Here is a 25931-nt window from a genome sequence, read left to right as displayed (position 1 = left end):
AGGCGGCAGCGTTCTCTCAGCAGTGTCGGCAGCGGACTTATGAGGTGGTCGGATATGGTCCGACCTGAGGTGCAAAAGTTAAAGCCGTCGCGGGGCAGAGAGGGCGGGAGCTATGACACAAACGGCCACGCGCGAGTCAGGCTACGTCGCTAAGATAAGGATAGCGCATCAGTCATCGCGTGCCTGAGGAAGCAAGTGTCCCAGCCTTACCTAATCCATCAGCCTAACCACCTCGAACTTGCTCGTCGTCATCTGATAAAGCGCATCCGCTGCGGCCTCATTTGCATTTGCATTGCTTCTTGACTTGCTGCTCGCTCGCCAAGAGACCTCTTCGTCCACTTTTCCATTGAATCGACTGTTGTTCTTTGACGTTGTGACAAGGCGACGCTGAGACCTGTCCATATCAGCTCCAACAACACCAGAAACTCGCCCAAAACACCAAAATGGACCACGCGGGCATGGATCACGGCGGCATGGACCACGGCGGCGGCCACGGCGGCATGGACATGGGCAAAGGGCATAAGTGCAACATGAACGTGTGTAGCCATCCATCTCCAGCCTCTCCATACCACATCATAACAAGCACAACAACACGCCAACTCAGCATATCGCTAACATGGCTTTTCATCACTAGATGCTCTTTACGTGGGATACGACAGACCTGTGCATCGTGTTCCGCGGCTGGCACATCACGGGCACGCTCAGCCTGCTGCTCTCGCTCGTCGCCGTCGCGCTGCTGTGCGCCGGCTACGAGGGCGTGCGCGAGCTGTCGCGCCGCTACGAGGCGTCTGTCGCTGCGAGGCAAAAGGTCAAAGATGATGGGCCGGGTTTGCCTGGTGAGTGTATTGCGCTGCCCCTTATCCCCTTTCTATCTTTTACCTGGTAGTCCAAAGTCTTCTTGTCGAGCGTGTTGAATACCCGTTTGCTGCGTGAACCCCTTGCCATCCCATCTCCTATCCACTCCACACCAACCACACCCTACATTATTTTCCCCTTACCAGTCCTCCCATCAACTCTCCCGCATAAACACCATGCTTACCCAGCACCACCGCCACCAAAGACCCCACCTACCGTGACGACGACGGCGCCGCGCCGCCGCCGCCGCAGCAGCAGCACGAATCCAGCTCACCGCTATGGTGGACGACAGACAGACGGGCGCGAGGAGGGCCGTGGACCGCGCGCGACGAGAAGCGCGCCACCATCGTCAAGGGCGTGCTCTACGCCGTTCAGGTCTTTTACTCGTTTTTCATCATGTGAGTACTCCTTTTGGGAGAAGATGCGGTGCCGCTTGAATGAGGGGTGCTTGTTGGTGGGGCATAAGAGTAGTTGGTACGGTACTGACGCTGTTGGCGCAGGCTCCTCTTCATGACGTACAACGGGTGGATCATGCTCGCCGTCGCCGTCGGCGCTTTCATCGGCTACGTCGTCTTCGGCAACGCCACCAGTGCCACCAAGTCGGTTGCTTGTCACTGAGCGAGCAAACCGAGCGGCCGGGACGGTGGGGGAGGCTGATAGGTGGGTAGGGAGAAGATCAGTGAGTGGCTGGGCTTTGCAGCAGCAGCGGCGGCATGCGTGGGGTCTGGCGTGAGCGAATTGAATGGTCTTTAAAGAGGTACTCATAGATGGTGCCAGGTAATGGCTGTATGGAATCGTTGCGTTGGCGTGGCGTGGCGTGGTTGGAGCACTATGCAATTTTATTTTCGCGAATCAAAGGGCGGTAGTGAAGACGGAGGGTAGGAGGGCGTCTACCTGCATACCTAAGGTACCTTACCTTACCCATTCTACGTTTATCATACGTCAAGGCCACCGCTGCCGCTGTCGTAACGGGCAGAAGGAATAGAAGAGATTTGAGAATGGGATCTGGAAGGCCCATAAACACGTAGCTAACAGACACTCCCATTTTCACCGTTGTTGTTGTTGTTGTTGCTGTCCCCTCCCGCCGGTCCCATCGAGTAAGTGCTGGGCTGTACTATAAACCCCAACGCATGCTTCGGCTTCAGACGAAAGTACGTAAGTGTGTGAGATGGGACGAGAGAAACTTGGGAACATGTCTGCTGTGCTGTGCTGTGGTGCTCTTCCGGCCAACTCACTGTTTACTGTGCTCGCAATTTGGATGTGGCGTGCCAAATAGAGGAAATAGGAAACGGCAAGAAGAAAAGAGGAAAATGGGAAAGGTGGCATCGCTATGAGTGTAAATGAAAAAAAAAAAAAAGGAGCAAGGAAAAAGCAGACGAGACGAGACGAGCTGGTTGAGCTGCTGAGAGGAATGAAAAGCACAATTGCAACCGACCAACCCAGAAAGGAGAAAAACGTAAAGACCCGCGGTATGAGAAAGGAAGCGGGGCTGTCCACCACCGCGCCGCTGATGTTGCTTGCGTGCTTGCTTTCTTGCTCTGCCACCACCTCCCAACGCAACCCATCCCAGCCCACCGCATCAAGCCCTCAACCCCGCCCTCCAAGAGTCCAGCTCCCGCAAACAGACAGCAGCCGCGATGTACCGCCAACTCCTCAACTCACCAACGCGCTTGCTCGGGCCAGGGCCGCGCTCCTCCATGCCGAGCCACAGACAGGCGATGCTGCGGGCGAGGGCCTCGTCGCGGTCGCCGTCGTTGCCGTGCGTGATGCGGTCGACGGTGAAGGCGACGTCGTGCTCGAAGCGCTCGCGCATGTTGCACGCCATCTCGCGCATGCGCCGGCTGCCCGTCGCGTTGGTGTTGTTCTTGCCGATGATGTTGCCGCCGAACACTTCGAGCTCGGATAAGGGAAACTGTGGGTGCGGGCTGAATTCTGACATGACGTCGAGGAGGTTGGCTTCGTAGCTGTTGGGTGTGGAGGTTAGTCGGTTGGTTGGGTGGCTGGGGGAGGGAGGCATGGGGGTGCACTCACGTCTCGCGGATCTCGCGCGCCAGGTCTTTGTACTGCACCCATTGCACCAGCTGCGCCTCGGTGCGTACGTGCGCCCACAGCTTCTCCATCATGGCGCCGCCGTCGCGCAGGCTCCTGCGCCCCGCGCTCTGCAGCTCCTGGAAAATCTTCTTCTCATCAATCGCGCGGTACAGCTGGCCCAGCACGCGCTCGCTCTCGTAGTAGCGGTAGCTCTTGTAGTCCGGATCCAGCGCCTCGATGGGGTCCTCGTCCTCGTCCTCGCCAATCACGTCGTCGTCGTCGTCGTTCTGGAACACGATGCCCTTCTTCTCGATGAAGACGCGCGGCCCCGGCGCCATAAAGTCTGGCCGGATCATGTCGTACCGCGGGCACTCGCTCATGTCGACTGGGTGGCCCGTTTTGGAGAAGTCGACGGCCGTCGAGGCCATCTCGGCTAGCTTGAGGCAGTCCGGGTCGTGGGTGCCGTTTGGTCGTCTGTCTGCCAGTTGCATGTGGATCATGGCGATGCGGCCTAGTTGGTCTGTTTCCATGAATTGCACGAAGAAGTTGGCAATGTCTTTCCTCTCAATGGCCCGGCCAATGTTGATGGGGTCTTTTTTGGCGTACTCGGCTGCTGAGGAGGTGATGGCGGGAATCAGTCTGCGGTCAAATATGATGTTGTATAGGTCACCGTCGAGGTCTCCGCCACTCAGCTGCGAGGGCAAATCCCGCTGGCCTTTTTGACTAAAGACGACGACGTTGTTGAGATAGTTGAGCGGTGAGCCGGTAGGCACGTCCACGGGCCGCGCCTTTTGAATATCTCCCGGGTGCATCGCCGGAGAGCGCGTCACAATCACCTCATCGCCCGTGTACACGGTGCGCTTCAGCCTGCCGTTGGCGCCTTGACTCATGACCGTGCAGTAGATTTCGCCTTCTTCCAGAATGCCCGTCTCGTCCATGATTCCGTAGAGCGTGACTCCCTTATCAACGGGGATACGTCCGCGATGTTTGAGGTCTCGAAGATGGGAAAGTGCAGCAACTTCGACAATGTGGTGGAGAAAGGTGTCTTCATTGAAGTACAGACCAATCTCATCCAGCGCCTGGATGAGAAACGGAATGTGCTTCTTCTCTCCGCTTACGCCGTTCTCGAGAAAGGTGGCAGCGTTGACGGGCGACTTTGTAATCATGCGGAGCTCCTCAACGGCTTTCTGTTGCAGGTCCAGGAAGACTTTTGTCCCCACTCCCAAGTCTTCCAAAATCTTGATGAACTGTCGGTTCAGGTACATGGGCATCGATTTGAAGTTGCCATTGCAGATTTCAAGCTCCACTTTGTCTTTGGGTGCTTCGCCGAGAGTGAATTTGATCATGGACGGACGAAGGCGGAGCTGTTCGCCTGGGAGACGAGTGTCGAGAGATAGCATGCCCTTGGCACCTGTACTTTGTCAGTACTGGTCCGACGCATCAGGAACGTACTCACCAGCAAACCGGATCTGGAGACAGGTTGGTCTCATGACATTTCGCTGCTCGTACGACTTCCAGACTTTCTTCAAGAGCATCGGAGAGACTGTACCGACACCGTCACTAAATGTATGTCCATGATGCTCGACATCTGCCATCTTCTTGACATTCGATGGAGAGATGGTGACGGTGTTTCTCGTATCCGAAAACGCTTGACCAATCCGAGCGGCACACTTGGCCGGAGACTGAATCTTGGAAAAATCGCCCAGGCCCTTGATGACCTCTGGAGGACTTATCAGGGACGTCCCATCGATGAATGGAGCCATGAACCAGCAGGTTTGCGAACGCAGCGAAGAGTGAGAAAATCCGAGAAATTGGAAGCAGTGACCACTAATGTCGATGTAGGTGTTCAAAACATCCTTGAACCGATCGTGATATATTTCCGAAGGGTCCGTCTTGGGCTCCGGACGCATCAGGTCGCCGTCCTCATCTGTAAACTGCACTCGAACAAAGTGGTCCGTATGATCAGGGTATTTGCGCAAAACACGATTCGAGACTTCGGGTTCCGGGCCTTCCAGATAGGTTCCAACGGGTGTGACGATCACTCTGTGAATCAGAGCCATGTGGGCGTAGCGCGAGTTGATGTCAAATACGGAGCCTTCGAGCCGAAAGTCAATGGCATTTTGAACAAGCTTTCTTGTCAGCGTCTCGACCGAGAAGTCGTATGGATCCAGATGCGGACCAGGAAACTCGATCTGCTGTGACAACAACTTGATCGCGCAACCTGTGGCAATGTGCCCCTTTTCTTTGGAGAGGCGCATGATGGTTGGAAGGAGGTAGATTACCCTGGCCGGTGGCAAGTATGCGTTCCTAGCCAGGCGCTCCACCTGGAATTTGACGGTGAACTTGAGACGCCCGTACTGGTTCCCAGGATTGAGCATTTTTTTCAGCTGTAGAAAGTCGTCCTGAAAGGTTGACACGGCCTTTGTGTAGCCGGACGGGATGGAGGTGATGGTTGGCATGCCTGGATTCCATTGAACCAAGTTGAAGAGTAGCTGCAAATCTGTGCGCTTCTCCAAAGTGATTTGATAGACCCAGCAACTGCTCACCACGTCCGCGTGGGAATCATCAATCGCACGCACGCGGGTGCGATTGTACCGCTGATATTTTTGTCGGTTGCCAGGCGCAGTGAAGCCGAGGCCAGCCATCAATCCAGTCAAGCCTTCTCCCAGGCGATAGATTTTCGGAGCCCATTTCAAAGTCAACGTCACCGTCGGTTGCAAACGGGTGCCTGCAACAATCGTGTCGACGCTCCAGTAAGGCACGTCGATTCGGCAAGTGGAAGAGACCCAGTCATCGGCTCGTAGAATCAATGATAGCTGCTTTCTGCCAAACAGGATGACACCACGCCTGTTGTCCTGAAAGTGAGGAGCAAAGGCAGCCTGGGAGCCATCAAAGTCCCACACGCCGCACCAGAGGCCAGAGAAGCCAAAAGCACGCTGTTGCTTGGACTTGGGGACCAACGTCTGGGCCTGGTTGGGTGCAATCTCGGTGGGTGGTTTTCTTGCCTTTGCGCTGGCCTTTTGCAGTGTCGTGGCCTCCTCTTTCCGGAGACACTTGACCAGGTATTCATCGGGTTTGTGGTTGCTTGGAGCGCATCTGAGGATCTTGTTGGCATAGAGCAGGCCAGCTCCACCGACTGGAGTATTCTGGCCTCCGTAACGCTGGAGAAATCGCCTGCCCTTTTCAGGATCGGAAACGGTGATGATGGCCAATGGATGCCTCTTGACCGAGTGGCAGTTGAAGGCTACGACACCAAATTGCTCGAGGATTGGCTTGAAGAATTTGGTCAATTCCGACTCGCTGGTCTGTGGAGGAATTCCGCGGACGGAGATGTCCATGGCGTCGGTGTAGGAACAGCTGGTGCACCTTCAAAGCGAACCAAGAGGCGTTGTCATGACGAGGCCAAACAAAAAGTCGGTGCCGGTGATGCCCGACGCTCCCGCGCCGTCGGATGCAGGATGCTCTGGAAATCCTCTCTGAAACTGGAGCAGCTCAAGTCCCGTTCCGTCGAGAGTCGGATGGGTCTCTGAGTGGAGTGTAGACAAAAAGCGGAGCGGGATGAAGTTGGCGGTGCGGTTCGTGGTGGACGAACCCGCGCTAAAAGTTACCAGTCGAAGCGCCGGCCAGGGTCCACCCCGCGAGCGCCGTTTGAGCGTTGGTCGTACACAACGACGCCAAAGACATGAGATGGGCAGGCCAGTTTAACCAATTCACGAGACATGATGCAGCTCCAAACTCTAACCCGGGCAGCCGCAGCCTCGGGCGCTGCGGTTGGTTTGAATGGGTATCTTGTCTTGAGCCTTGATCCCGGAGAGCTTCGGCGTCGCAAAAGTCGTGGCCGCATGACGGATCCAAACCACTTCGTTGCAATGTTTGAATTCATCACCCTACATGCCTTTACTCCGTTGACTCACTGCTCCGCTCCTCGCATGTTTTCCGTCCAACCACAACTACTTTTACCCCTGCGCCCAGTCTAGAGGGCAGTGACAATCCCCCTGCCCTCCTTTAGTGCCACCAGCTTCTCAATCGCCACGTCCAAGTCCACCAGCTCGCCCCTCTGCTGCGTCGCCTGGTCGTCACGGTTTCTGATGTTGACCTTGCGTTGCGTCTTCTCCTCCGCGCCCACCACGAAGATGAAGTTGTACTGCTGCAGCTGTCCTGTGCGAATCTTCTTTTGCATCGTGTTGCCGCTAACGTCGACGTCGACGTTCATGCCCTTGGAACGGAAGATGCCCTGGAGCTCGTGCACGTAGTCATTGACCGCGGGCATGACGGGGACGATCAGGATCTGGCGCGGGCTGAGCCAGAATGGCCACTTGCCTGCAAAGTGCTCGGTGAGAATGGCAATGAAACGCTCAAAGCTGCCGTAAATGGCACGGTGAATCATGACTGGCCGGGCACAGCCAGGAGTCAAAGGCTTCCTGGCCGCTTCCATGACCGGCTTCTCCTTGCCTTCCGCCGACGCTTCGGGCTTGGGTGCAGCAGGCTCGGCCTTTTGGTCCTTGGGCTTGTCGGCCTTTTCAGCACCCATGTACTCGAGGTTGAACTGCTGCGGGAGCTGGAAGTCGAGCTGGATCGTGGCGCACTGGTGCTCGCGCTTGAGGGCGTCGGAAATGGTAATGTCAATCTTTGGGCCGTAAAAGGCACCGTCACCTGGGTTGAGCTCCCACTGGGCACCGCCTGCAGCTGTGAATTCATCCAAAGACTGCTTCAGCTTCTCTTCGGCCTCGTTCCAGGTCTCAACGTCGCCCAGGAAGCCCTCGGGGCGAGTGGAGAGCTTCATCTTGAAAGTGAAGCCAAACTTGCCGTAGACGGTCTGGAGGAAGTCAAAGAGGCCGGTGATTTCTTGGCCAATCTGTGACTCATAAGCAGCTGGCCCACATTGTTGGAATCACGCAACCTACCTGATCCTCGGTGCAGAAAATGTGGGTATCGTCCTGCTGGAATCGGCGCACACGGGTGAGTCCGGTCAGAGCGCCAGAGGCCTCGTTGCGGTGCAGGACGCCAAAGTCGGCAATCCTCATGGGCAGCTCCCTGTAGCTGCGCTCCCTGTGCGCAAAGAGCAAGCAGTGGCCGGGGCAGTTCATGGGCTTGAGCGCCCACTGGTCCTTCTCCACCTCAAAGGTAAACATGTCATCCTTGTAGTGCTGCCAGTGACCAGAACGCTTCCAGAGGTCCGCGTTGTACATGTTGGGAGATTGTACCTCGGAGTAGCCGCGCCTCCAGTACTCTTCGCGAAGGAATTGCTGAAGAGTGTTGTAAATGATCATTCCATGCGGCAAGAAGAAAGCGGATCCAGGAGACCATTCGTGGAAGAAGAAGAGCTCCTGCTCCTTTCCGATTTTGCGGTGGTCGCGCTTGGCAGCCTCCTCGAGGTACTTGAGGTGCTCCTCCATCATCTTCTTCTCTGGGAACGAAACACCGTAGATGCGCTGCAGGGAGTCGTTCTTGGCATCACCGAGGAAGTAAGAGGCAGAGTTCTTCATAATCTTGAAGAACTTGACCCTGCCAGTGTGGGGGACGTGAGGACCACGGCAGAGATCGATGAGAGGACCGCAGCGGTAGACCGTGGTGCTGGTTCCATCGGGAATCTTGTCCTTGATGATGTGCTGTTTGTACTTGTTGGTCTTGAACATTTCAAGGAGGTCCTCCTTGCTCAGAGTCAGACGCTCAAACTTTTGCTTGTCCTTGATGGCCTTTTCGGCAACCTTTTCGAGGGGCTTGTAGTCGGTGTGCTGAACGGGCTCGCCGCCGGGGAGAGCCATTTCATAGTAAAAGCCATCCTCGACCGGGGGACCAATGCAGAGATCGCAGCCAAATCGTCTCTCGGCGGCCTCTCCGAGAATGTGAGCGCTGGAGTGCCAAAAGACCTTCTTTCCCTCGGGATGCTCAAAGTCCAAAAGCTCCAGGCTGCAGCTCTTTTCCAGCGGCCTCTCCAGGTCCCAGAGCTCGCCATCCACGCGGGCAATGACGGTGCGCTCAAACAGAGACTTGCTGATGTTGCGGGCAAGTTCGGCAGGGGTGGTGGTCCAGGATTCGCCAACGAGGACCTTGCCGTCGGAAAGAGTGACATTGATGGGCTCACGGGGCTTCTGGGCAACCTCTTCGTCGTACTTTGACTTGAGCTCCTCGAAGATTTTGATTCTGTGGTCGAAGTAGGCCGGGGGAGGGGTCATTTCAAGCGGACGACCATCGGCATCCTCTGCGCCCTTCTTCTTGTCCTTCTTGGGCTGCTGCTTTTTCTGGGTTTTGGTGTCCGAGACCGCTATGTTCTTGACGCCCTCCACGGCATCCTTGACTGCTTCCATGTTGGCGACTTGAGGTGCAATGGCTTGCTGTAAATTCGATTTGCGACTTGGCGAGGTGGCCGCGTTCTGAAGGCCGGAGCCGTGACTCAGCCAGCGACGCACGGGCCACGGGGTTTCGCCGCCGACCTCCGACGCAAAATTGTCAGTTCGGCGGTTGGTCGAGCTCCACTACACGACTATCTTGCGACCTGCACATTTCCCGCCCCGGACTCTCGATACCCCAAGCAATCATGTCTTTCCGAGGAGGCGGCGGTCGCGGCGGCCGCGGTGGCGGTTCGTTTGGCGCTCGCGGTGGAGGCGGTTTCCGCGGTGGTCGCGGCGGATGTGCGTGTGCGCGTTTCTGTCTGGATCGTCCAATGCTAATTGTTTGGGACAGCTCGCGGTGGATTTGGAGCACCCCAGGGCCCGCCCGATGAGGTCTTCGGTGAGCCTTGAAATACACGACTACATCGACCGAGACTGACTTTTGCAGAAATGGGCAAATTCACGCACGCGTGCGAAGGCGAAATTATCTGCGAGTCGATCAACACCAAGATCCCCTACTTCAACGCCCCCATCTTCCTCGAGAACAAGGCAAGCAACACGTTGACCCATGGCGAGGGATAGGAGATTGACTGTGTCAGACCTCGATCGGAAAAGTCGACGAGATTCTCGGCCCCGTCAACCAAGTCTACTTCACCATCAAGCCGCAAGAAGGCATCGTCGCGACGTCATTCAAGCCCGGTGACAAGTTTTTCATTGGTGGAGACAAGCTGTTGCCATTGGAGAGGTGAGCTCCGTCGAGCTTCGTGATGAAAACGCTGTACTAACAGCACTAGGTTCCTCCCCAAGCCCAAGCCTCCGGCGGGTAAGACGACCTTTTCTACGACTCTCAGGACGCTACTGACGCACTCTAGGTGCACCGAAGCCCAAGCGTGCCGGCGGTGCTTCGCGCGGCGGACCCATGCGTGGTGGAAGAGGCGGTGCTCGTGGCGGTCCCCGTGGCGGTGCAAGGGGTGGTCGGGGCGGATTTGGCGCCCCCAGGGGTGGCCCAAGAGGCGGATTCGGCGGCGGATTTGGCGGCGGCCGCGGCGCTCCCAGAGGAGGAAGCAGAGGCCGAGGCCGTTTCTAAACATTTGCTGCTTTATGGCTCATGGAACGGCGTTCGCGGTTGGGGAGTGGTCATTTCAACGTTCAAAATATCCAGGCGACGATGGTCTGGCAGGGTCTCTTGGGTCATGGACAAGACACGGCATCGAATACTGTAAAGTGAAAACCATGGACGAGTTGTTTCTTTTGCGTGCAGCAGGATAAAGCGAAGCGTGATCCACATCGTGACGTTGCTTGGCGGCCAGGGCCAGGTACCTGTGACGACAGCCGCTTAGGGCCGCCCGAAATCTTGAAAACAACCCACGCCTGCAGCACAGCCGCTTCTCAGCGCCAACTCCTCGACTCTTTCCTCCAACTTCTCTCCCTATCCTCACCACCCACTCCTCTTTGCCGACACATTCTCCCCCTTCAAACCGTCCTCATGTCGCGACGCAGCGGTGCTTCGAGTGGCGCCGACAAGGATGCCCACTCTTCGTCGACCCCGGAGAATCCAGGTACGCAAGCACCCGCGGACCTCGTTGCGGCACTTCTGACCTCTTGGTAGCTCAAGACAAGCAAATGAGGCTCCTCGCAGCAGACGCCGGTCACTTCTCTCTCATCAAGTACGCCCACCGATCGACGTTTCGCCGTTCGCGACTGACAAGCACAGGGCGCTCCACCTCGCGGACCTGATCACGGAGCTCAATGGTACATTCAGAATTTTGACAGTTGAGGAAACAACGCTAACTCGGACTGCAGGCTTCTGCGGCGTCATGTCCATCTTCTCCTCGATGCGATACTGTCTCGGTGACCCGAGCGAACTCGGCAACCTGTGGGCTGCCCTTGCCTTTATGCCCTTTGGACTCTTTTTCGACTTCATGGACGGCAAGGTAGCGAGATGGAGGAAGAAGGCGTCGTTGATGGGTCAAGAACTTGATTCGCTTGCGGACCTGGTACGTGTCTCGGGTCAATGGGTTGAGGAGTCTGCTAAGCGTTGATCCAGATTTCCTTTGGCGTGGCACCGGCCGTCTGCGCACTCGCGATTGGCATCCGCACGCCGGTGGATCACTTGCTTCTCTCCTTCTTTGTCCTCTGCGGCCTGTCGCGCCTCGCCCGCTTCAACGTCACGGTCCAAGCGCTCCCCAAGGACGCCACGGGCAAGTCCAAGTTCTTTGAAGGCACTCCGATCCCCACGTCGCTCGCACTCGACAGCGTCATGGCGTTCTGGGTATCCAAGGGTTGGATTCTGGACAACATTCCTCTGGGAACGGCATTCACCGGCACTGCTCTGGAGTTTCACCCCATTGTGGTCATGTTTGTGCTGCACGGCTGTCTCATGGTCAGCAAAACCTTGAAGGTCCCCAAGCCTTAGGGGGTTTTTCACTTCAAGGCTAGACACGGAGTACGGGTATCAATCTGCATGGGGAAAAAAGGCCCGCGGGAAGCAGGTTCCGCTGGTGTGACGAGATGATGAGCGTTGTTGCAACGATAGACGACCACGATAGAGAATTTGGACTTGAATGACGAGTTTCGGTGCATGCGTGAGGACTGAGGAGGCTGGATCCGGTACGCAAGCATCGTTTCCAGGCGTTCGGATCTGGGGAAGCGAAGCAAGCTTTCCGCAAATTACAAGGGCGGGGAATGCCGAGAGCGAGTGTTGAGCAACGCAGTGAGGCCGTTCGACAGCGAGTCACAGGGCTCGCAAATAAACGCATAAGGTCATGTGCGGACGGCATTTCCCCAGACCCCGTTTTGCCGATCGATGTCATGGCGCTGGACACTTTGCCGCTTGCGACGTCTTCGGCCAGGGCCCACCGTGGAGAACCTGGCACTGGATGCCATGGCATGGGTGAAGCTGGTTCCCCCGCCTTTTGCTTCCGTTGCCGCTAGCCTCCCTGCGATTCAGCATAACCGGCCGCCTGCTGCCTCCTAGCCGGTCAATCGGCCTAGTCGTGAACGATGTCGTTGCGCCAATTCTGATCCCTTTCCTCCGTCCACGACTCCATCGCCGTCGCGGGAAGCGTTGTCATGTCTGGGCCCACTGCCGACGATCTCAAAGCCGGCGACTCGCCGCCCGCCTCCAAGGAAACGCTCAGTGACGGGAGACGGGCGTACCGCTGTCGTACCTGTAACCGCGACTTCAAGCGGAGCGAGCACTGCTCGAGGCACGAGAGGATCCACACGCGCGAGAAGCCATTCGAGTGCCAGTACTGCCACAAGAGATATGCGCGCAAGGATCTCGTCACCAGGCACGTCCGAACTTTGCATCCCAACCAAAACAACAAGGGCGATGATGCGTCACCAAGCCCCAGGAGAGCCTCAGAGGCCGTTGGACTTGTTTCCGCGCTGCCCGAGGAGAATGCTGCTCAACCTCGGCGACGCGCGACCCTGGCAGGAGACCGCAACGGCGACTTTTTCTTTGCGGATCCCATTGCGTTTCCTCAACAGACCCCTCCGCAGACCGAACGACGCTCCACCGTGGCATTTGGAGACTTTCAATTGCCTCAGCCAGTCCAAGATTCGCGGCGGTCGGTGTCCTGCAATGCCACGGGCAATCCTGCCGATGTGCTCTACCCAAGTCCTCAGAGCTGTCCGGATCAAGCCTATGGCCTCGGGCCACAGCCCCCCGATGTTCGTGCGGAAGCAAAGGATGTCCCATTTTGCGATGTCGACTTCCCAATTGATCCGCAGCTGTTTGAAAACAACGGTGCAGACATTAGACTTCAACTCGAGCGGGACGCGTCGGATACGTCGTTTCTCAACTTTGACATTCCGGACGACAAAAGAGACGAGACACCATCGAGCAAGCGACGCAAGGTGAACGAGCCACAACCAAGCACACAGCACACAGAATCAGACTACAGCTCCATTGACATCTTTCGCGACTTTTGGTCCGAGCCTTGCGCTCCGTCCAGAACTGCGCACGCGGCAATGCCCGCCGACTTAACGCCAGAGAGTCTCGACTTTACAGGCCAGATGGATCCGTTCTTCGTTCAATCGCTGGACTTGCCGACTCCGATTCAAACGCTTTATGGGTCGTTGGGTTCCGACTTTTTCTTGGGGGGTATGCCTTCGCAGGCTCATTCGCTTCCTTTTGGAGCACAGGAAAAGGCTACAAAACTGCCAGAGGTCAAGGTTACGGACCAAGTGTTCCGATGCCTACACGAAGACTTTCTCACGCGGGCAAGAGAGACGTTTTCGGGCTCGCACGGCTTCCCCGATCAGAACGAGTTGCAAAAGTTTGTCGAGTGCTACATTAGCTGCTTCCATCGCCACCTCCCGCTCATCCACTTTGCGTCGCTCAAGCTCGAGGCAACGCCGAGTCCTCTCGTCCTGGCCATTTGCTGCATCGGAGCGCTTTACAGACTGGAGAGGCGACGGGCCGAGGCGCTCTGCGACCTGGCGTCGACGCAAATCGAGGCAGTCATTGCGGAATGTCGTTCTGGCGGATCACTCGAGCCGGCGCCGCTTTGGGCCGTCCAGGGGATGCTGCTGCTCTCCATGTACGGCATCTATAGCGGTCGATCGGCGCCCACCATGGACACGATTGAGCGCATGGGCTTCCTTGCCAACGACTACCAATTGCGGCGGCTGGCCCTCGCGACGAACGCTCCAGGTGACGGCGATCTCCAGTGGGAAGTCTGGGTCAAACGCGAGGCAGAAAAGCGGCTCTTGTGCAGCGTGTTCTTGCTGAGCACAATCATCTCCATCATGTTTGGATCCAACCCGTCGATCGCCGTCAATGAAGACCTTGAGATTGAAATCCCGGCAGGAGAAGAGGTGTGGGTTGCGCCAACGGAGCAGCAATGGAGAGACTTGACCATTGTCAGTCCCAACTCGCAGCGAACCATTCGAGACGCCATGATGGATGCCGGTCCCAATGCCGAGGGACAGGACGAGCCTGACGTTCTCGAGCCGATACCTGGCTTTGCGAAACTCGTCATGATGCACGCCGCCAACGTACACGTGTGGACTCAACAGCAAGTGTCACAGGCGTTTGGTCAAACGCTCGAGTACCAGGCCATCAGCTCCGCCATCCAAACCAAGTCGTCGCGCATTCTGGAAAAATGTGCCCAATCCCTGGCATCTCCGGCTCGCCACCACGTACGAGGAGAGGACCACCGCGACACGCTCAACAAGGACGCCGAAGCCTCGCTAGTCTTCAACAGCGAGGCGTGTCTACGCCTGGCACACCTGCGCCTTCTCTCCGACGACTACAAACTCTCGCTCGACCGCCTCACAGTCTTGGTGTCGGACGACGCGGACAAGGTCTCGGCAGCACTGGACGTATACATTGCAACACCACAGCAGGGAGGCTTGGAAGCGGCAACCAAAGCATACGAAGGGTTCCTGGTGCCGGTTCGGGTGGGCCACCTGCTGGTCAGAAAGACGGCAGCGTTCAACTGGAGCGTGGAGCAAGCGATCGCGTTCTGGGACTGCGCCATGTTTCTAACCAAATGGGTGCACTCGGCAGAGACGAAGCCATCGCCGGCGGCAAGCTCAGAAGGCTTCGCGAGCGCGGAAGGCGATGGCGAGGGCGCGAGCCGCGATGGCGCGGACAGCGAATCGGAGTGGAGTCTGGAACCGTCACAGCAAGCGCAGGAGAGGCAGCTTCTGGGGAAGTGCAGGGATCTGCTGCGCGAGATGGAGAGCGAGCATCAAGGGCGGCGCAATCTGGCGGGCGCCTTGGCGAGGTCGGGAGCGCTTTTTCTGGGAGACACGTGGGTCTGGGGTGGTGAGTACTTCCTGCCTCCTGTCCAGCTGGACGAATTCTGTAGTGGACCGTCTTTGCTGACTTGAGTGAATAGTGACGCCGCGGATGGGGAACGTCCTGACCAAGCTGGCTGACGTTTACGAACGAAGCTAACGGACGCGATGCTTGTTTGATGAAGCGCGGTTCCGACAAGTCGGTGATTGAGTTTGCGCACGCCAGACGCGGGCTGTAGCTATGGATGCAGAAGACGCTGACACGCGTCTAGCTGGATTTTATACAAAGTTGTAGGGCGGACATACAGTACAGAGGATAGTTGTAAATGATTGGTGGGACATGGTTGCATGCGTGTGGATTCACCGCAAACAGGGGAGAAGTGGGTGTGTTGATTGTCAGGTACTGGATTCTCAAAGCAAGACGGAAATGGTTTCGCAATCCGATAGAGTTGGACGACAGCTGGGTCGGACCAACGGCGCAGACGGAATCGCCGTGGATTTCTCTACTCTTATTCATGCGACGTGGGCTAAGCTTTTGAGCTATCGTGCTCTATGTCGGAAGTATCGAGAAGTTGACGGCTGCAATCTGTGTGTGTGTGTGTGTGTGTGTGTGTGTCGATGTGGTTGCCGCGTGCTAAGCCTATCCGACACTGGCACGCCGGCAACGAGAAGCTCCCCCGCAATTGTGGCGTCGGACTTCGGATGCGGTTGCGGAACCTCACGACCGACGATTTCTCGACCGCGACCACTACAGGTACCTCCTCGACACCTCAGGCGACGCGTGGAACGGCCGAACCTGGGGCACGACGACACTTTGGCAGGGATCGCTGAGCTTGACTGCTGCCTCCCTCGCCCATGTGCCTCCATTCTCGTCGTCCACCCCTCCCATCCCTTCCCCTCGTCGACCCCGGCTCCCGCCCCATTTCGACCAAGGCCTCGGATACCCTCCAATCGTCCGCATTCTCGCGGTATTAATGTCATTTTTGTGGTGTCGTAGCTCGCAGCGGGCGTCTCTATCGGCAACATGCGTGCCGTGGCCGTGGCCGTGGCCGTCATGCCTGGTGTTAGTGGTGACTGACAGCTAGAGCACTTGTGGCGCCATAAAAACCTCCCGGCGGCAGTTTCTGCCACAGCTTGCCTGCTTGTTTGCTCGCTCGCTGCTCATGGGAGAAGCCGGCTGCCGGGTTTGGGCTGGCTGCTCGAATTGATTGATTGCGCTAACATCGCCTAATATCCATCAACCTTTCCATGTTCTTCTCCCCTTGACCATCTATCTCCCGTTCCTCTGTATCTCTGTGGCCTTCATCTTTAGCTGTTGGCTCAGAGCTACCTGTCTGTTTACCTATCTCTGTTGCTGCTTGCTGCGCCCTGGTCGACTCGCCTCGACAAGACCACCACGACTGACTACCTACCCCATCTGCCTGCCCCGCTTTGCTCCAACCCTACATCCAGCCCGAGCTTCACAGCAATCAATCCACCTCGACCACCTCATCGCCTCGGTCGTCATCCGAGCTTCTCTCAACAACCACCCCCACTCGTTTTGCAATTCCAGTTGCAACGTAACCGACCATGACCGCCCCCTCCATCTTGCATCCGGCTCTCGGTGAGGTGCGGGGCAAGGCCCGAGACGACACGGGCGTCGTCCAGTTTTTGGGCATCAAATATGCGACGTTGCGGGACCGATTCGCCCCGGCCGAGCTGATTGAAGAGGCACACGGCGTGGATGCGACCAAATATGGGTGAGTCTTTTCATCCATCTCTTCCATCTATCCAGAAACCCTACGACCTGGATTGAGATGGAACTGCTACTTCGACGTGTGGTGTTGAGTCTCGGATGCTCCTACTGGCCGAGGAGCATTTTACGGCCATTGTTACACCACGCTCCCTTTTCATCTTTCATCACTCTTCATCGAGGCCGTCTGATCTGATGTGTCTCTCGAAGCCTCCCGGTCATCTCGCCTCCAGACGGCTGCGATAGCGAGCACACGTTCATTCAGCAGCCGCTGCCAAAGCCGGCCGACGCGCCCAAGGTCCAGTCCGATATTGACGGGCTCAACCTGAACGTTACGGTACCCACGTTGAAAGAGAAGAATCTTCCCGTACTTGTTTTCATCCATGGCGGAGGGTTCCGACAGGGAGCCAATTGGTTCCCGCAATATGATTTTGCCCAGCTGGTCAAGTTTGGTGTTGAGAAGGAGATGCCGTTCATTGGAATCAACATCAAGTGAGTAACTTTTCTTGAAACAGTCGTGGATAGACTTTAGGCTGGAGAATGAAGCATTGAGCCTGGAGAAGACTGACACCATCATAGCTATCGCCTCGGTCTCCCCGGATTTCTCACGTCGTCCGAGTTCAAGGAGCACGGTTACCAGCCCAACAACGGCATCCGTGACCAAACAGTGGCATTGAGATGGATCAAAATACACATTGCCGGATTTGGAGGAGACCCGGAAAACGTAACGCTCATGGGACAGAGCGCCGGAGCCAGTAAGTCATGACCTGGGGCATCGTGGGCAGGTCGCACGTCTTGTCCTACGTCGCATTATACTCTCAACTCTACTTCCAAGATTGGAAGTGATCGGCCATCGAATGACATCAACTGACATGGCCAACCCGCGCAACCAGTCTCGACCGTATACCAACTCAATTCGTCCGAGCCTCTTTTCAAGCGCGCCATTCCGCTCGGCGGCAGTCCGCTGCTGATGAAGTCGCTTTCCCCTGAAATTGCCGAGGCCAATTACCGCGCCGTCATCTCTGCCTTTGGCCTCGCGGATCTCCCGCCGGCGGAGCGGTTGGACCGGCTGCGGACGCTGCCGCCCGTCGAGCTGCTCACCAAGGTGCCGCCGTCGGTGATCCTTGGCCCGGTGGTTGACGGGGAGTCGGTCAGGGAGGCTCACGACTTTGATCAGTTGAAGGAGCAGGTGGAGCGCATGCCGGGGGCCCAGTGGTGCAGAGAGATGCTCCTGGGATGCTGCTCGCTCGACGTACGTCGTCAACACCGTCTCACGTCTTGCACGTTTTCTTGCTAACCATCCAGGTTTCCATCTTTACCTACACACACCCGCGCATGGCCCAGAGCGCCCTCGCCACCGCCTTCATCACCTCCCTCACAAACTCCCTTTCCAAGTATCCCACCCTCGCCAAGCGCCTGCTTGACACGTACGGCATCACGCCCGCGACGCCCGACCCGGCCGCGCTGTCTGCAATCACCGAACTGGGCTCCGACATCTCTGCCCGCGCTCCCGCTCGCGCCTACGCCGCCGCGTGGACGACCGAGCACGACCCGTCGCCGCTCGGTTCTGCCGAGGCGGATGATGCTGATGCCCAGCGAGCCCGACAGCCGCCTTCCAGCGCGGCGCAAGAAGAGGCTCGCGCTGTCACGGCGAACCCGAACCTTGAGGGCCACCGGCCGGATGCTGCGCAGGCGCAGTCAGGGGTAGCAGGCGAGACGACGACCCTGCCCATCCACCCAGGGCCCCCACAGCCAGCATCATCATCACCATCCCAAACGCACCCCCAAGCCAAACCCTCCCCCTCGGACCAAGAACCCACCCCACCCCGCCGCCACGCCCACCTCCTCGTCGTCGCCACGCCCAACCCCTGGCCCGGCAAATGGCACCGCCGCGCCACCCACATCCTCGACGTCGCCTACCTCTTCCTCAACTACGCCGCCGCGGGGCGCATCCCGACGCACTCTCTCCCGGCCGCCCACGCCCTCGCCGCCGACGTGCTGGGCTACGTGTGCGGCCGCGGGCTGCGCTGGCGGCCGTACTTCTTCGAGCAGCCGGCGTCGTTTTTGAGCGGGACGAGGGGAGGAGGTGGGAAGGGTGGGACGGGCGCCAGTCGCGAGTGGCAGCAGGTGCGGCCGGCGAGCGGCGCGCAGGTGGCCGTGTACGGCGAGACGGTCGGCAATGTGTGGGACGGCGTGCAGGAGGTCGCGGAGGATCGGCTCGTGCGGTGCGTGAGGGAGGAAGGTGTGGGCGTGGGCGTTGTGGCGAGGGCTTGGGAGCGGTGGTTCATGGGGATGTAGGTAGGCGGAGTGAGTGTGCGATAGTTGGCTACATGCTTGTAGCTATGTAGGTAGGTAGGGGGGTTAAGACAAGACAGTCCAGTCATCTCTTTATAACATGTACCTAGTGCTTCCCAGCCGTGATCTCATGCTGTTCCCCCCCCCCCCCCCCCCCCCCCCCCCCCCCCAAACCCCTGTCTCCCCCACCACATCCTACCAAGGCACCTCAACATAGCTCCTCAACCGCTCAAGCGCCAGCAGCGCACCAACGGCGCCCGGCCCCGCCTTGAGCAGCACCGCACCGCGGCCCCAGATACGCTCTTGCTGCTCACGTCGCTCGCCTCGCTCGCCGCCGAGCAACGAGTTGAAGGCCACCTCGCCGCCCAGCAGGTCCGGCAGGCTGTATACGGGGATGAGGTGGGCGTGATTTACCGCGCCTGCTTCACTGGCTATGCTCGCTTCACTGGCTATGCTCGCTTCACTGGCTATGCTCGCTGCGCTCGCATCCGCCGCCGGCGCCCACCGCACAACGCTCGGCCGCAGCCTCCCGACGCGCCAGCGCGGGTCCAGCCGCGGATGCAGCTTCTCGGCGTGCGCCCACTTGCTGTGCGGAGGAGGCGAGTAGTCGGGGTGCTTTTTGCGCAGGATGTACGACTTGTGGTCGACGAGGTCGTCGACGAGGCCGTCGCACGCGGCGATGTGTTGGGCGAGGGCGTCGGACGGCTGCGCTGAGAGCGGCGTGAGCGGGCGCAGGAAGAGCAGCGCGGCGGGTGCGGCGTGCCGGGAGAGTTGCTGGGGGAGGGTTCGGCGTGCTTGGTCCTCTCTCTCTTCGATGTTTGGCGGCCGTTCATGCTCGGACGGATTGTACGGCACAAACCCCCTCCCCGGCTCCTCCCACAACCGCGCAAGCACGCCACCGCCGCGCGGCTTACTAAACCCGTACCGCAGCTGCTTCAAGACATTGTCCCGCAGCATGCGCAGCACCATCTCATCCATATCCGCGCGCCACACGGTGTTGCCGCGGAGCAGCAGCGCGCTGCTGCCCTGGACGGGGCCGGTGAGCCCGCGGAACGCGCCGCGTTTGGCGGTGCAGAGCGCGCGCAGATGGGCGCGGCGCGCCACGGCCCACGCGTTGAACGAGCCCGCCGCCTTGGTCGGCTTGAGGCCGGCGCCGGGCAGCAGCCAGATGTCGGCGGTCGACGGGTGCGTGAGCGGCCGGAAGGGCACGAGGAAGTGCGAGGGCAGCTGCAGCCCCAGTTTGTGGTCTTCGCGGATCGGCGTGCTGAGCATGTGTGCTGTGTCGTCTTGTCAGCTTGGTTCCTCTCAAATTGGCGCCGTTTGGCTTCTGCCATGTAGGGTGCTGGACGGTGGACGCACCAAATGCGTTGTTGTGCAGCTTCTTCTGGAACGGCGTCCGGTCTGCGGGCGCCGCGGCGGGCTTCTTGGGCTCGGTCCAGCGCTCGCGCTGCGATATGGCGATGGGGTCGAGGATGGGTGGGAGTGGAAGCTTTCGTTTGCCATCGGCTCGCATCCGCCAGGTCTGGCCATCATCTTTGGCGTACGGCCCCGAGGTTGTTGCATTGGTGTCGGCGGAGGTGTTTGTGGATTTGGGCGCCGTGGAGGTTGACAACCTCAGTCGACGCCGAGACGATAAATTCAAGACATGCTGGAAATTGTCGTGACGATGGCACCGCAGAGGGAGTCGTGGCGGCATCACTTCACAGGCAGCGGAGAAGATGAGGTGCGACGAAACAGACGCGGAGTGTCGCTAAGTCCCGCGCCAAGACCGCGTCATAGGTGGATTACTGCGCAACATGGGTTCCACCAACCATCCGTAAATCTACCTTACTTGCTTTCTTCCTTCTTCTCGTCCGCATCTCTTCTCTCCAAAATCTTGTCAATCAATCCCAGCTCCACTGCCTCCTCAGCCGACATGAACTTGTCGCGCTCCATCATCCTGTCAATCTCCTCCAATGTGTGCGATTTGGTGAGATGCTTCTGGTAGATCATATTCAGCCGCTTCCTCACGCGCAGAATCTCCTCGGCGTGAATCGCAATGTCGGAAGCCTGTCCCACATAGCCGCCACTCGGTTGGTGGATCATGATGGAGCTGTGCGGTAGGCAATATCTCATGCCGGCGGCTCCACCGCAGAGCAGTAGCGAACCCATGCTCGCAGCTTGTCCGACGCAGATTGTTGTGACGGGTGGGCGGATGTAGGTCATGGTGTCGTAGATGGCGAGTCCTAGCTTCCATTAGTCCAATGTCCACTGTTGAGGGCTGGGTCACAACCTGCTGTGACTGAACCACCGGGAGAGTTTATGTAAAGGCTGATGGGCTTCTCCGGATTGTCGGCTTCGAGGAAGAGCAGCTGTGCTACGATGGACGCGGATAAACTATCGTCGACTTGTCCATTCAGACACACTATGCGCTCCTAAATTTGACATTTTAGTCGCGAACTATGCGCTTTGAGGGACGCATCGTACTTTGAGCAAACGGGAGAAGATGTCGTCTTCCAGTCGCATTAGTCCAGTGCGTCTCATTCAGTCGCTTGTCAACTCACAAGTGTGCCAGCCGCCAGCCTACTCAGTCAGCTTCATCCCGGGCTATTCGAAGCTGAGAAACATACAACCGTCTCGGTCACGTAGGGCGTTGGTGTCCATCCGCGGGTCGGAGCAGCGCCGGCGTGCGCATCGCGGGATAGGCCGGTAAAGGTTCGCAGGCCCAGTCTGGAGCTCTGCTGGAGTGTCGAGAGCCTCAGAGCCCTCGGGAATAAGCTCGTCATGTTGGATAGGCGGAGTGATGGAATCGAGAGAGCGGCGGCTCTGTCGAAGTGGTTGCCGCGGGTGCGGGTCCTGTGGTTATGTCATCAACGCGCTTGCCCGTCGCGCGTAACCCAACTCAGAGACGCGTCTCGGCCGCCGCCGTGCACAACCGGAACCACTCCTCGTCACTCTGGTCGGCTGCCACCACCACTGCCCCATTTCTCTGAAATCAAGCCGCCATGGTGCCCATTCCTGCGAGGCGTCATCGTGCTCCTACAGTCTACGAGGACGACGACGAAGAAGAGACTCCAAACGGCAGCCCTAGCTACCTTCAAAACGGCGTAAGTCTACCCTTACCACTGGACTGGGCAACTACTCACGCTGTGACAGAACAAACGCCAACGACTCTCGACCGCATCCACCGCATCTGCCGCCTCACAAGACAACGAGGACACCCTCATCCTGCCCGATGGTTACGACGAAACCAATGACAGGCCCAAACTAACTCAATGGAATGTGGACGATGCAGTGGCCTTGGACTTGGGCAGACCCGAAGATCGCAAAGCCACCCTCTGGCAGAGGATCGACGTAAAACACAAGGCTGTGAGAGACAACTTCCCAGCCGACAATGCCATTGTGGAGCAAATCGAATGCCGGAACTTCATGTGTCACTCGCACCTGACGGTGTCCTTGGGCCCGCTCATCAACTTCATCATCGGCCACAACGGCAGTGGAAAGAGCGCCGTCCTGACTGCACTTACGCTGTGCCTCGGTGCCAAGGCCACTGCCACGAATCGTGGTCAAAGTCTCAAGAACTTTATCAAGGAGGGTGAAGAGTGAGTCAACCACGCCTGAAGAAGGTTCATCTCTAACCCTACCAGGTCGGCTAATGTACTCGTAACCATCAAAAACCAAGGCGCTAGTGCTTACCAGCCCCACATCTACGGCGATTCCATCATCATCGAGCGCTGGTTTGATATGAAGGGCACGAGCGGATTCAAGATCAGAGACGCCCATCACCATGTCAAGTCGACCAAGAGACAGGAGCTGGAGAACATCGCGGATGCGTTTCAGCTGCAGATGGATAACCCAATGAACGTCCTCTCTCAGGACATGGCCCGCCAGTTTCTGAATTCGTCGACTGCCAGCGACAAATACAAGTTTTTCCAGGAGGGAACTCAGATTGCTCATCTCAACCGAGACTACCTGCTCTTTGCTCAACTCATCGAGGAGATTGATGCAAAGCTGGAGGTCTGCGGTGACGACGTGAAGGAGTTGAGGGAGAATTTCGAAGAAGCCCGGAGGAAAAAGAACCTGGCTGACCAACATGAAGAGATGCGAGCGAAAAAAGACAACTTCACGCGGATGTACACTTGGTCCCAGGTGCGAGACCAGGAGAGAGCTCTCGAAACCGTCACGGAGCGCATCGGTACCTGCGACACGGAGATTGAACAAAAGAATCAACAGGCAGACGCGGCTGCTCAGGATTTTGATCGCGCAATTGAACGTCTCGAAGAAGCGCAGCGGCTCGTACGGGAACAGCAGGAGTCGGCAGCTCCTTTTCAAGAAGAGAAGGAGAGCCAGGAGAGCGAGCTCTCCACCAATCGGAACGAAATGTTTACTGCCAACGCCCAACAACGTGACATCAAAGGCCACATGCAAAACGACAAGAAGAATGTTTCCAACCTCAAGAGGCAAATCGAGGAAGAGCAGCAGCGCCAAGCAGACGCCGTCGGCGGCGAACATGCAAGAAGGCTCGAGGAAATCCAAGAGGCCAAGACTAGGGCAGAAGAAGCGCAACGCGCTTATGACGAGGCAAAAGGCAACTTTGGGCCCTTTGAGAGGGACAGGAACGAGGCCGAGCAGCGATACAACACACAACGCGTCGTCGTCCAAAAGAAGCGTGAAGAAGTGAACCAACAGAAGGACCGCATCAACAGACTTAGGTCAAATCAAGGCAAATGGATGTCGGCCTTCCCACGCGAACTACCGCAGCTTCTACAAGCGATCGAACGGAATAAGAGCAAATTCCGCGACACGCCTGTCGGGCCTATTGGTCGTGAAATCAAATTACTGAAGCCAAAGTGGTCGCCCATTCTTGAAAGGTCGTATGGCAAAAGCCTTGCTGGCTTCGCTGTCACGAACAAGAGAGATGAAAGCACGCTACGCGAGCTCATGAAGTCAGCAAGATAGTAAGCCCCACCATCTCATTTTCCCATCAACTGGCTGACTGCTCCTAGCGACGCTCCAGTCATCATCTGTCCTGCAGCTCCGATTGACGTTTCGAACAATGAACCCGCTCCCGATGTCGACACTTGGCTGAGGGTCCTCGAGGTAGAATCGGCCATGTAAATACAGGCTGCCTGCTAACGTGTGCAGTTTAAACATGATATCATTCGGAACCTGTCAATCATCACCAATGGTGCGGAACAAGCAGTCCTGATCGAGGACCAAAGAGAAGCTTTCGAGTATGCCTACGGCAACGAGTCGGGCAGACCACGCAACGTAAAGCAAGTCTTTTGCTTCGCAAGAGGGTCTCATGAAGATGGACGTCGTCTTGGCTGGACGGGCGCTGGTGCACGATCCGAGGCTCCCGTCTCGGGCTGGACAGACGGAGCACGCATGCAAACAGCGGTAGAATCCCAAATCAAGTGCGTGCTCCACTTATTGTGGGTTGATCAGGGACTAATTTTGACAGTGCCGCAAATGAAACCCTGCAGCGGTTGAAAGACGAGCTGGCGGGCCTCGAAGCGGAATTCAGAAGGCGACAAGAAGCGGACACCAAAGCGAAGCAGTCCCTGGAGCGACACAAGAGAAACACGAGGAACCTCCAAGTCGAATCGCAAAAGGCCCAAGAGGACTGGGAGAAGATGCAAGACGCACTCGAGGCCGAACAGCCACAGGATGGCCGGCTCGAAGAATTGGAGAGGCAGTTGAGAGAGGCAGAAGAGACCACAGAAGCCCACATCCAGTTGTTCGAGGATGCCAAAGCAGAGGTGAGAAGGATGCAAGGCAAGGAAAGGGCTCTCAATGAGAAAATTCGAGAGATTCAGGCAAAAATCGACCAAATCGGCGTGCAAGTCAGAAAGGCAGAATCCCGAGTCGAAAAGTTGGAAGATGTCCGCCACCGCGCGTTGCAGCGTAAGAACGTTGCCCTGGCAGAGGTTCACGAACTTCGACAAGAGAGAGAAGGGGTTGAGACCCAGAGGAGGGAGCAAGAAGAAACAGTATCGGAATTTATTGAGCAAGCGAATGCGGTTTGCACGCGCGTAGCCGTTCCCGAGGACGAAACATCGAAGAGCCTGGAAGAGAAGGCCAAAAAGCTCATGCAAGACCTCCAAGAGCAAGAACGAGCGTAAGTGCCAGCGTCTGTTTTCAAAATGTAAATGACTGACGGCTATCAGGCTAGGTGGGTCGGCTCAAGAGTTGAGACAGGCACTTTACGAGGCCAAAGCTGCCTATGCAAGGGCCAGAGTGGGTCAGAAGAAACTGCAAAAGACGAATTTGGTATGTTGATGACTAGAGGTTGCCTGACAGACTGCTAATTGCATTTGTGCAGATGCTCAAGGACAGTCTGATGAAACGGAGAGGACGGCTGACCAAGTTCCGCATCTTGATAGCGGATCGAGCCAGCGTGACGTTCACGTACATGCTTTCGGCACGCAAGTTCAGAGGAAGCTTGATGATCGACACGACCAACAAGGAGCTTTCCATCAGCGTCGAGCCGGACATTACGAAGCGCGACGCATCTGGGCGTCAGACCAAGACGCTCTCGGGCGGCGAAAAGTCTTTCTCGACCGTGTGCCTGCTGCTGTCGCTGTGGGACGCCATGGGAGCGCCGACGCGGTGCCTGGACGAGTTTGACGTGTTCATGGACAACGTCAACCGCGAGATGTCGATGAAGATGATCATCGAGTCTTGCCGGGGGTCTCCAAGCAAGCAGTTTTTGTTCATCACGCCACAGGCCATGGGCAATGTTAGTCTCGGGACGGATGTGAAGATTATCAAGATGAGCGATCCGGAGCGGGGACAGACGACGTTGAATTAGGGAGTCTGGAAATGTAGTTTTGCGTGGTCAGTTGATAAATAGTAATGAGTGCATGTCTGATGTTCCGCCATGGGCTGTAGTGGGCTAGACTGGTGGGCCGTGCGCGCAACGGCAACGCCCTGAGGTCCACCTCCGCTTCGCC

General features: G+C 57.5%; 11 protein-coding genes across 11 annotated transcripts; 7 read left to right on the top strand and 4 right to left on the bottom strand.

Annotated features, from left to right (window-relative positions):
* The first annotated feature begins 236 nt into the window (after positions 1-236).
* On the top strand, positions 237-1897 carry J3D65DRAFT_615612 (Ctr copper transporter family protein). Its single transcript, XM_066799349.1, has 4 exons — positions 237-536; positions 635-836; positions 1061-1253; positions 1356-1897. The coding sequence occupies exons 1-4, from the start codon at positions 444-446 to the stop codon at positions 1471-1473; spliced, it is 606 nt and encodes a 201-aa protein (XP_066657462.1). The 5' UTR covers positions 237-443; the 3' UTR covers positions 1474-1897.
* A 410-nt stretch (positions 1898-2307) lies between these two features.
* J3D65DRAFT_238446 (RNA-directed RNA polymerase) lies at positions 2308-6334 on the bottom strand. The gene is made up of 3 exons (XM_066794736.1): positions 4343-6334; positions 2887-4297; positions 2308-2819 (listed from the first exon to the last, which is right to left on the bottom strand). The coding sequence occupies exons 1-3, from the start codon at positions 6222-6224 to the stop codon at positions 2435-2437; spliced, it is 3678 nt and encodes a 1225-aa protein (XP_066657461.1). The 5' UTR covers positions 6225-6334; the 3' UTR covers positions 2308-2434.
* Positions 6335-6682: 348 nt separating this feature from the next.
* Positions 6683-9239, bottom strand: J3D65DRAFT_650037 (threonyl-tRNA synthetase-like protein). Its single transcript, XM_066802425.1, has 2 exons — positions 7791-9239; positions 6683-7741 (listed from the first exon to the last, which is right to left on the bottom strand). The coding sequence occupies exons 1-2, from the start codon at positions 9192-9194 to the stop codon at positions 6860-6862; spliced, it is 2286 nt and encodes a 761-aa protein (XP_066657460.1). The 5' UTR covers positions 9195-9239; the 3' UTR covers positions 6683-6859.
* Positions 9240-9363: 124 nt separating this feature from the next.
* Positions 9364-10474, top strand: J3D65DRAFT_615601 (Gar1/Naf1 RNA binding region-domain-containing protein). Its single transcript, XM_066799348.1, has 6 exons — positions 9364-9518; positions 9571-9618; positions 9667-9767; positions 9818-9963; positions 10013-10041; positions 10091-10474. Exons 1-6 carry the CDS (start codon positions 9425-9427, stop codon positions 10303-10305), a joined length of 633 nt encoding a protein of 210 aa, XP_066657459.1. The 5' UTR covers positions 9364-9424; the 3' UTR covers positions 10306-10474.
* Positions 10475-10594: 120 nt separating this feature from the next.
* Positions 10595-11791, top strand: J3D65DRAFT_615598 (phosphatidylserine synthase). Its single transcript, XM_066799347.1, has 5 exons — positions 10595-10777; positions 10828-10885; positions 10933-10970; positions 11022-11215; positions 11266-11791. Exons 1-5 carry the CDS (start codon positions 10705-10707, stop codon positions 11632-11634), a joined length of 732 nt encoding a protein of 243 aa, XP_066657458.1. The 5' UTR covers positions 10595-10704; the 3' UTR covers positions 11635-11791.
* Positions 11792-15551, top strand: J3D65DRAFT_615596 (uncharacterized protein). Its single transcript, XM_066799346.1, has 2 exons — positions 11792-14997; positions 15071-15551. The coding sequence occupies exons 1-2, from the start codon at positions 12291-12293 to the stop codon at positions 15127-15129; spliced, it is 2766 nt and encodes a 921-aa protein (XP_066657457.1). The 5' UTR covers positions 11792-12290; the 3' UTR covers positions 15130-15551.
* J3D65DRAFT_238094 (uncharacterized protein) lies at positions 15211-16227 on the top strand. Its single transcript, XM_066794735.1, has one exon. It carries the CDS (start codon positions 15310-15312, stop codon positions 15964-15966), a length of 657 nt encoding a protein of 218 aa, XP_066657456.1. The 5' UTR covers positions 15211-15309; the 3' UTR covers positions 15967-16227.
* Positions 16228-18636, top strand: J3D65DRAFT_691357 (Alpha/Beta hydrolase protein; the record flags this gene model as incomplete). Its single annotated transcript, XM_066803920.1, has 6 exons — positions 16228-16708; positions 16912-17193; positions 17281-17456; positions 17595-17953; positions 18007-18265; positions 18515-18636. Coding segments are annotated over exons 1-6 (1368 nt in total), but the record flags the coding sequence as incomplete, so codon positions are not given.
* Positions 18637-19162: 526 nt separating this feature from the next.
* J3D65DRAFT_615588 (uncharacterized protein) lies at positions 19163-20705 on the bottom strand. The gene is made up of 2 exons (XM_066799345.1): positions 20356-20705; positions 19163-20273 (listed from the first exon to the last, which is right to left on the bottom strand). Exons 1-2 carry the CDS (start codon positions 20690-20692, stop codon positions 19192-19194), a joined length of 1419 nt encoding a protein of 472 aa, XP_066657454.1. The 5' UTR covers positions 20693-20705; the 3' UTR covers positions 19163-19191.
* A 17-nt stretch (positions 20706-20722) lies between these two features.
* Positions 20723-21831, bottom strand: J3D65DRAFT_615586 (clp protease-like protein). The gene is made up of 5 exons (XM_066799344.1): positions 21606-21831; positions 21540-21558; positions 21463-21488; positions 21269-21410; positions 20723-21221 (listed from the first exon to the last, which is right to left on the bottom strand). Exons 1-5 carry the CDS (start codon positions 21759-21761, stop codon positions 20824-20826), a joined length of 741 nt encoding a protein of 246 aa, XP_066657453.1. The 5' UTR covers positions 21762-21831; the 3' UTR covers positions 20723-20823.
* Positions 21832-21907: 76 nt separating this feature from the next.
* Positions 21908-25849, top strand: J3D65DRAFT_566702 (putative DNA repair protein Rad18). The gene is made up of 8 exons (XM_066797605.1): positions 21908-22082; positions 22132-22577; positions 22623-23933; positions 23982-24075; positions 24121-24392; positions 24440-25096; positions 25146-25248; positions 25301-25849. The coding sequence occupies exons 1-8, from the start codon at positions 21981-21983 to the stop codon at positions 25787-25789; spliced, it is 3474 nt and encodes a 1157-aa protein (XP_066657452.1). The 5' UTR covers positions 21908-21980; the 3' UTR covers positions 25790-25849.
* The last annotated feature ends 82 nt before the right edge of the window (positions 25850-25931 follow it).

Source organism: Phyllosticta citribraziliensis (assembly GCF_038025025.1).
Source record: "Phyllosticta citribraziliensis strain CPC 17464 chromosome Unknown J3D65scaffold_3, whole genome shotgun sequence".
In the NCBI taxonomy this organism is placed as follows: Eukaryota; Fungi; Ascomycota; class Dothideomycetes; order Botryosphaeriales; family Phyllostictaceae; genus Phyllosticta; species Phyllosticta citribraziliensis.
This window is presented reverse-complemented; position numbering and strand designations above follow the sequence as displayed.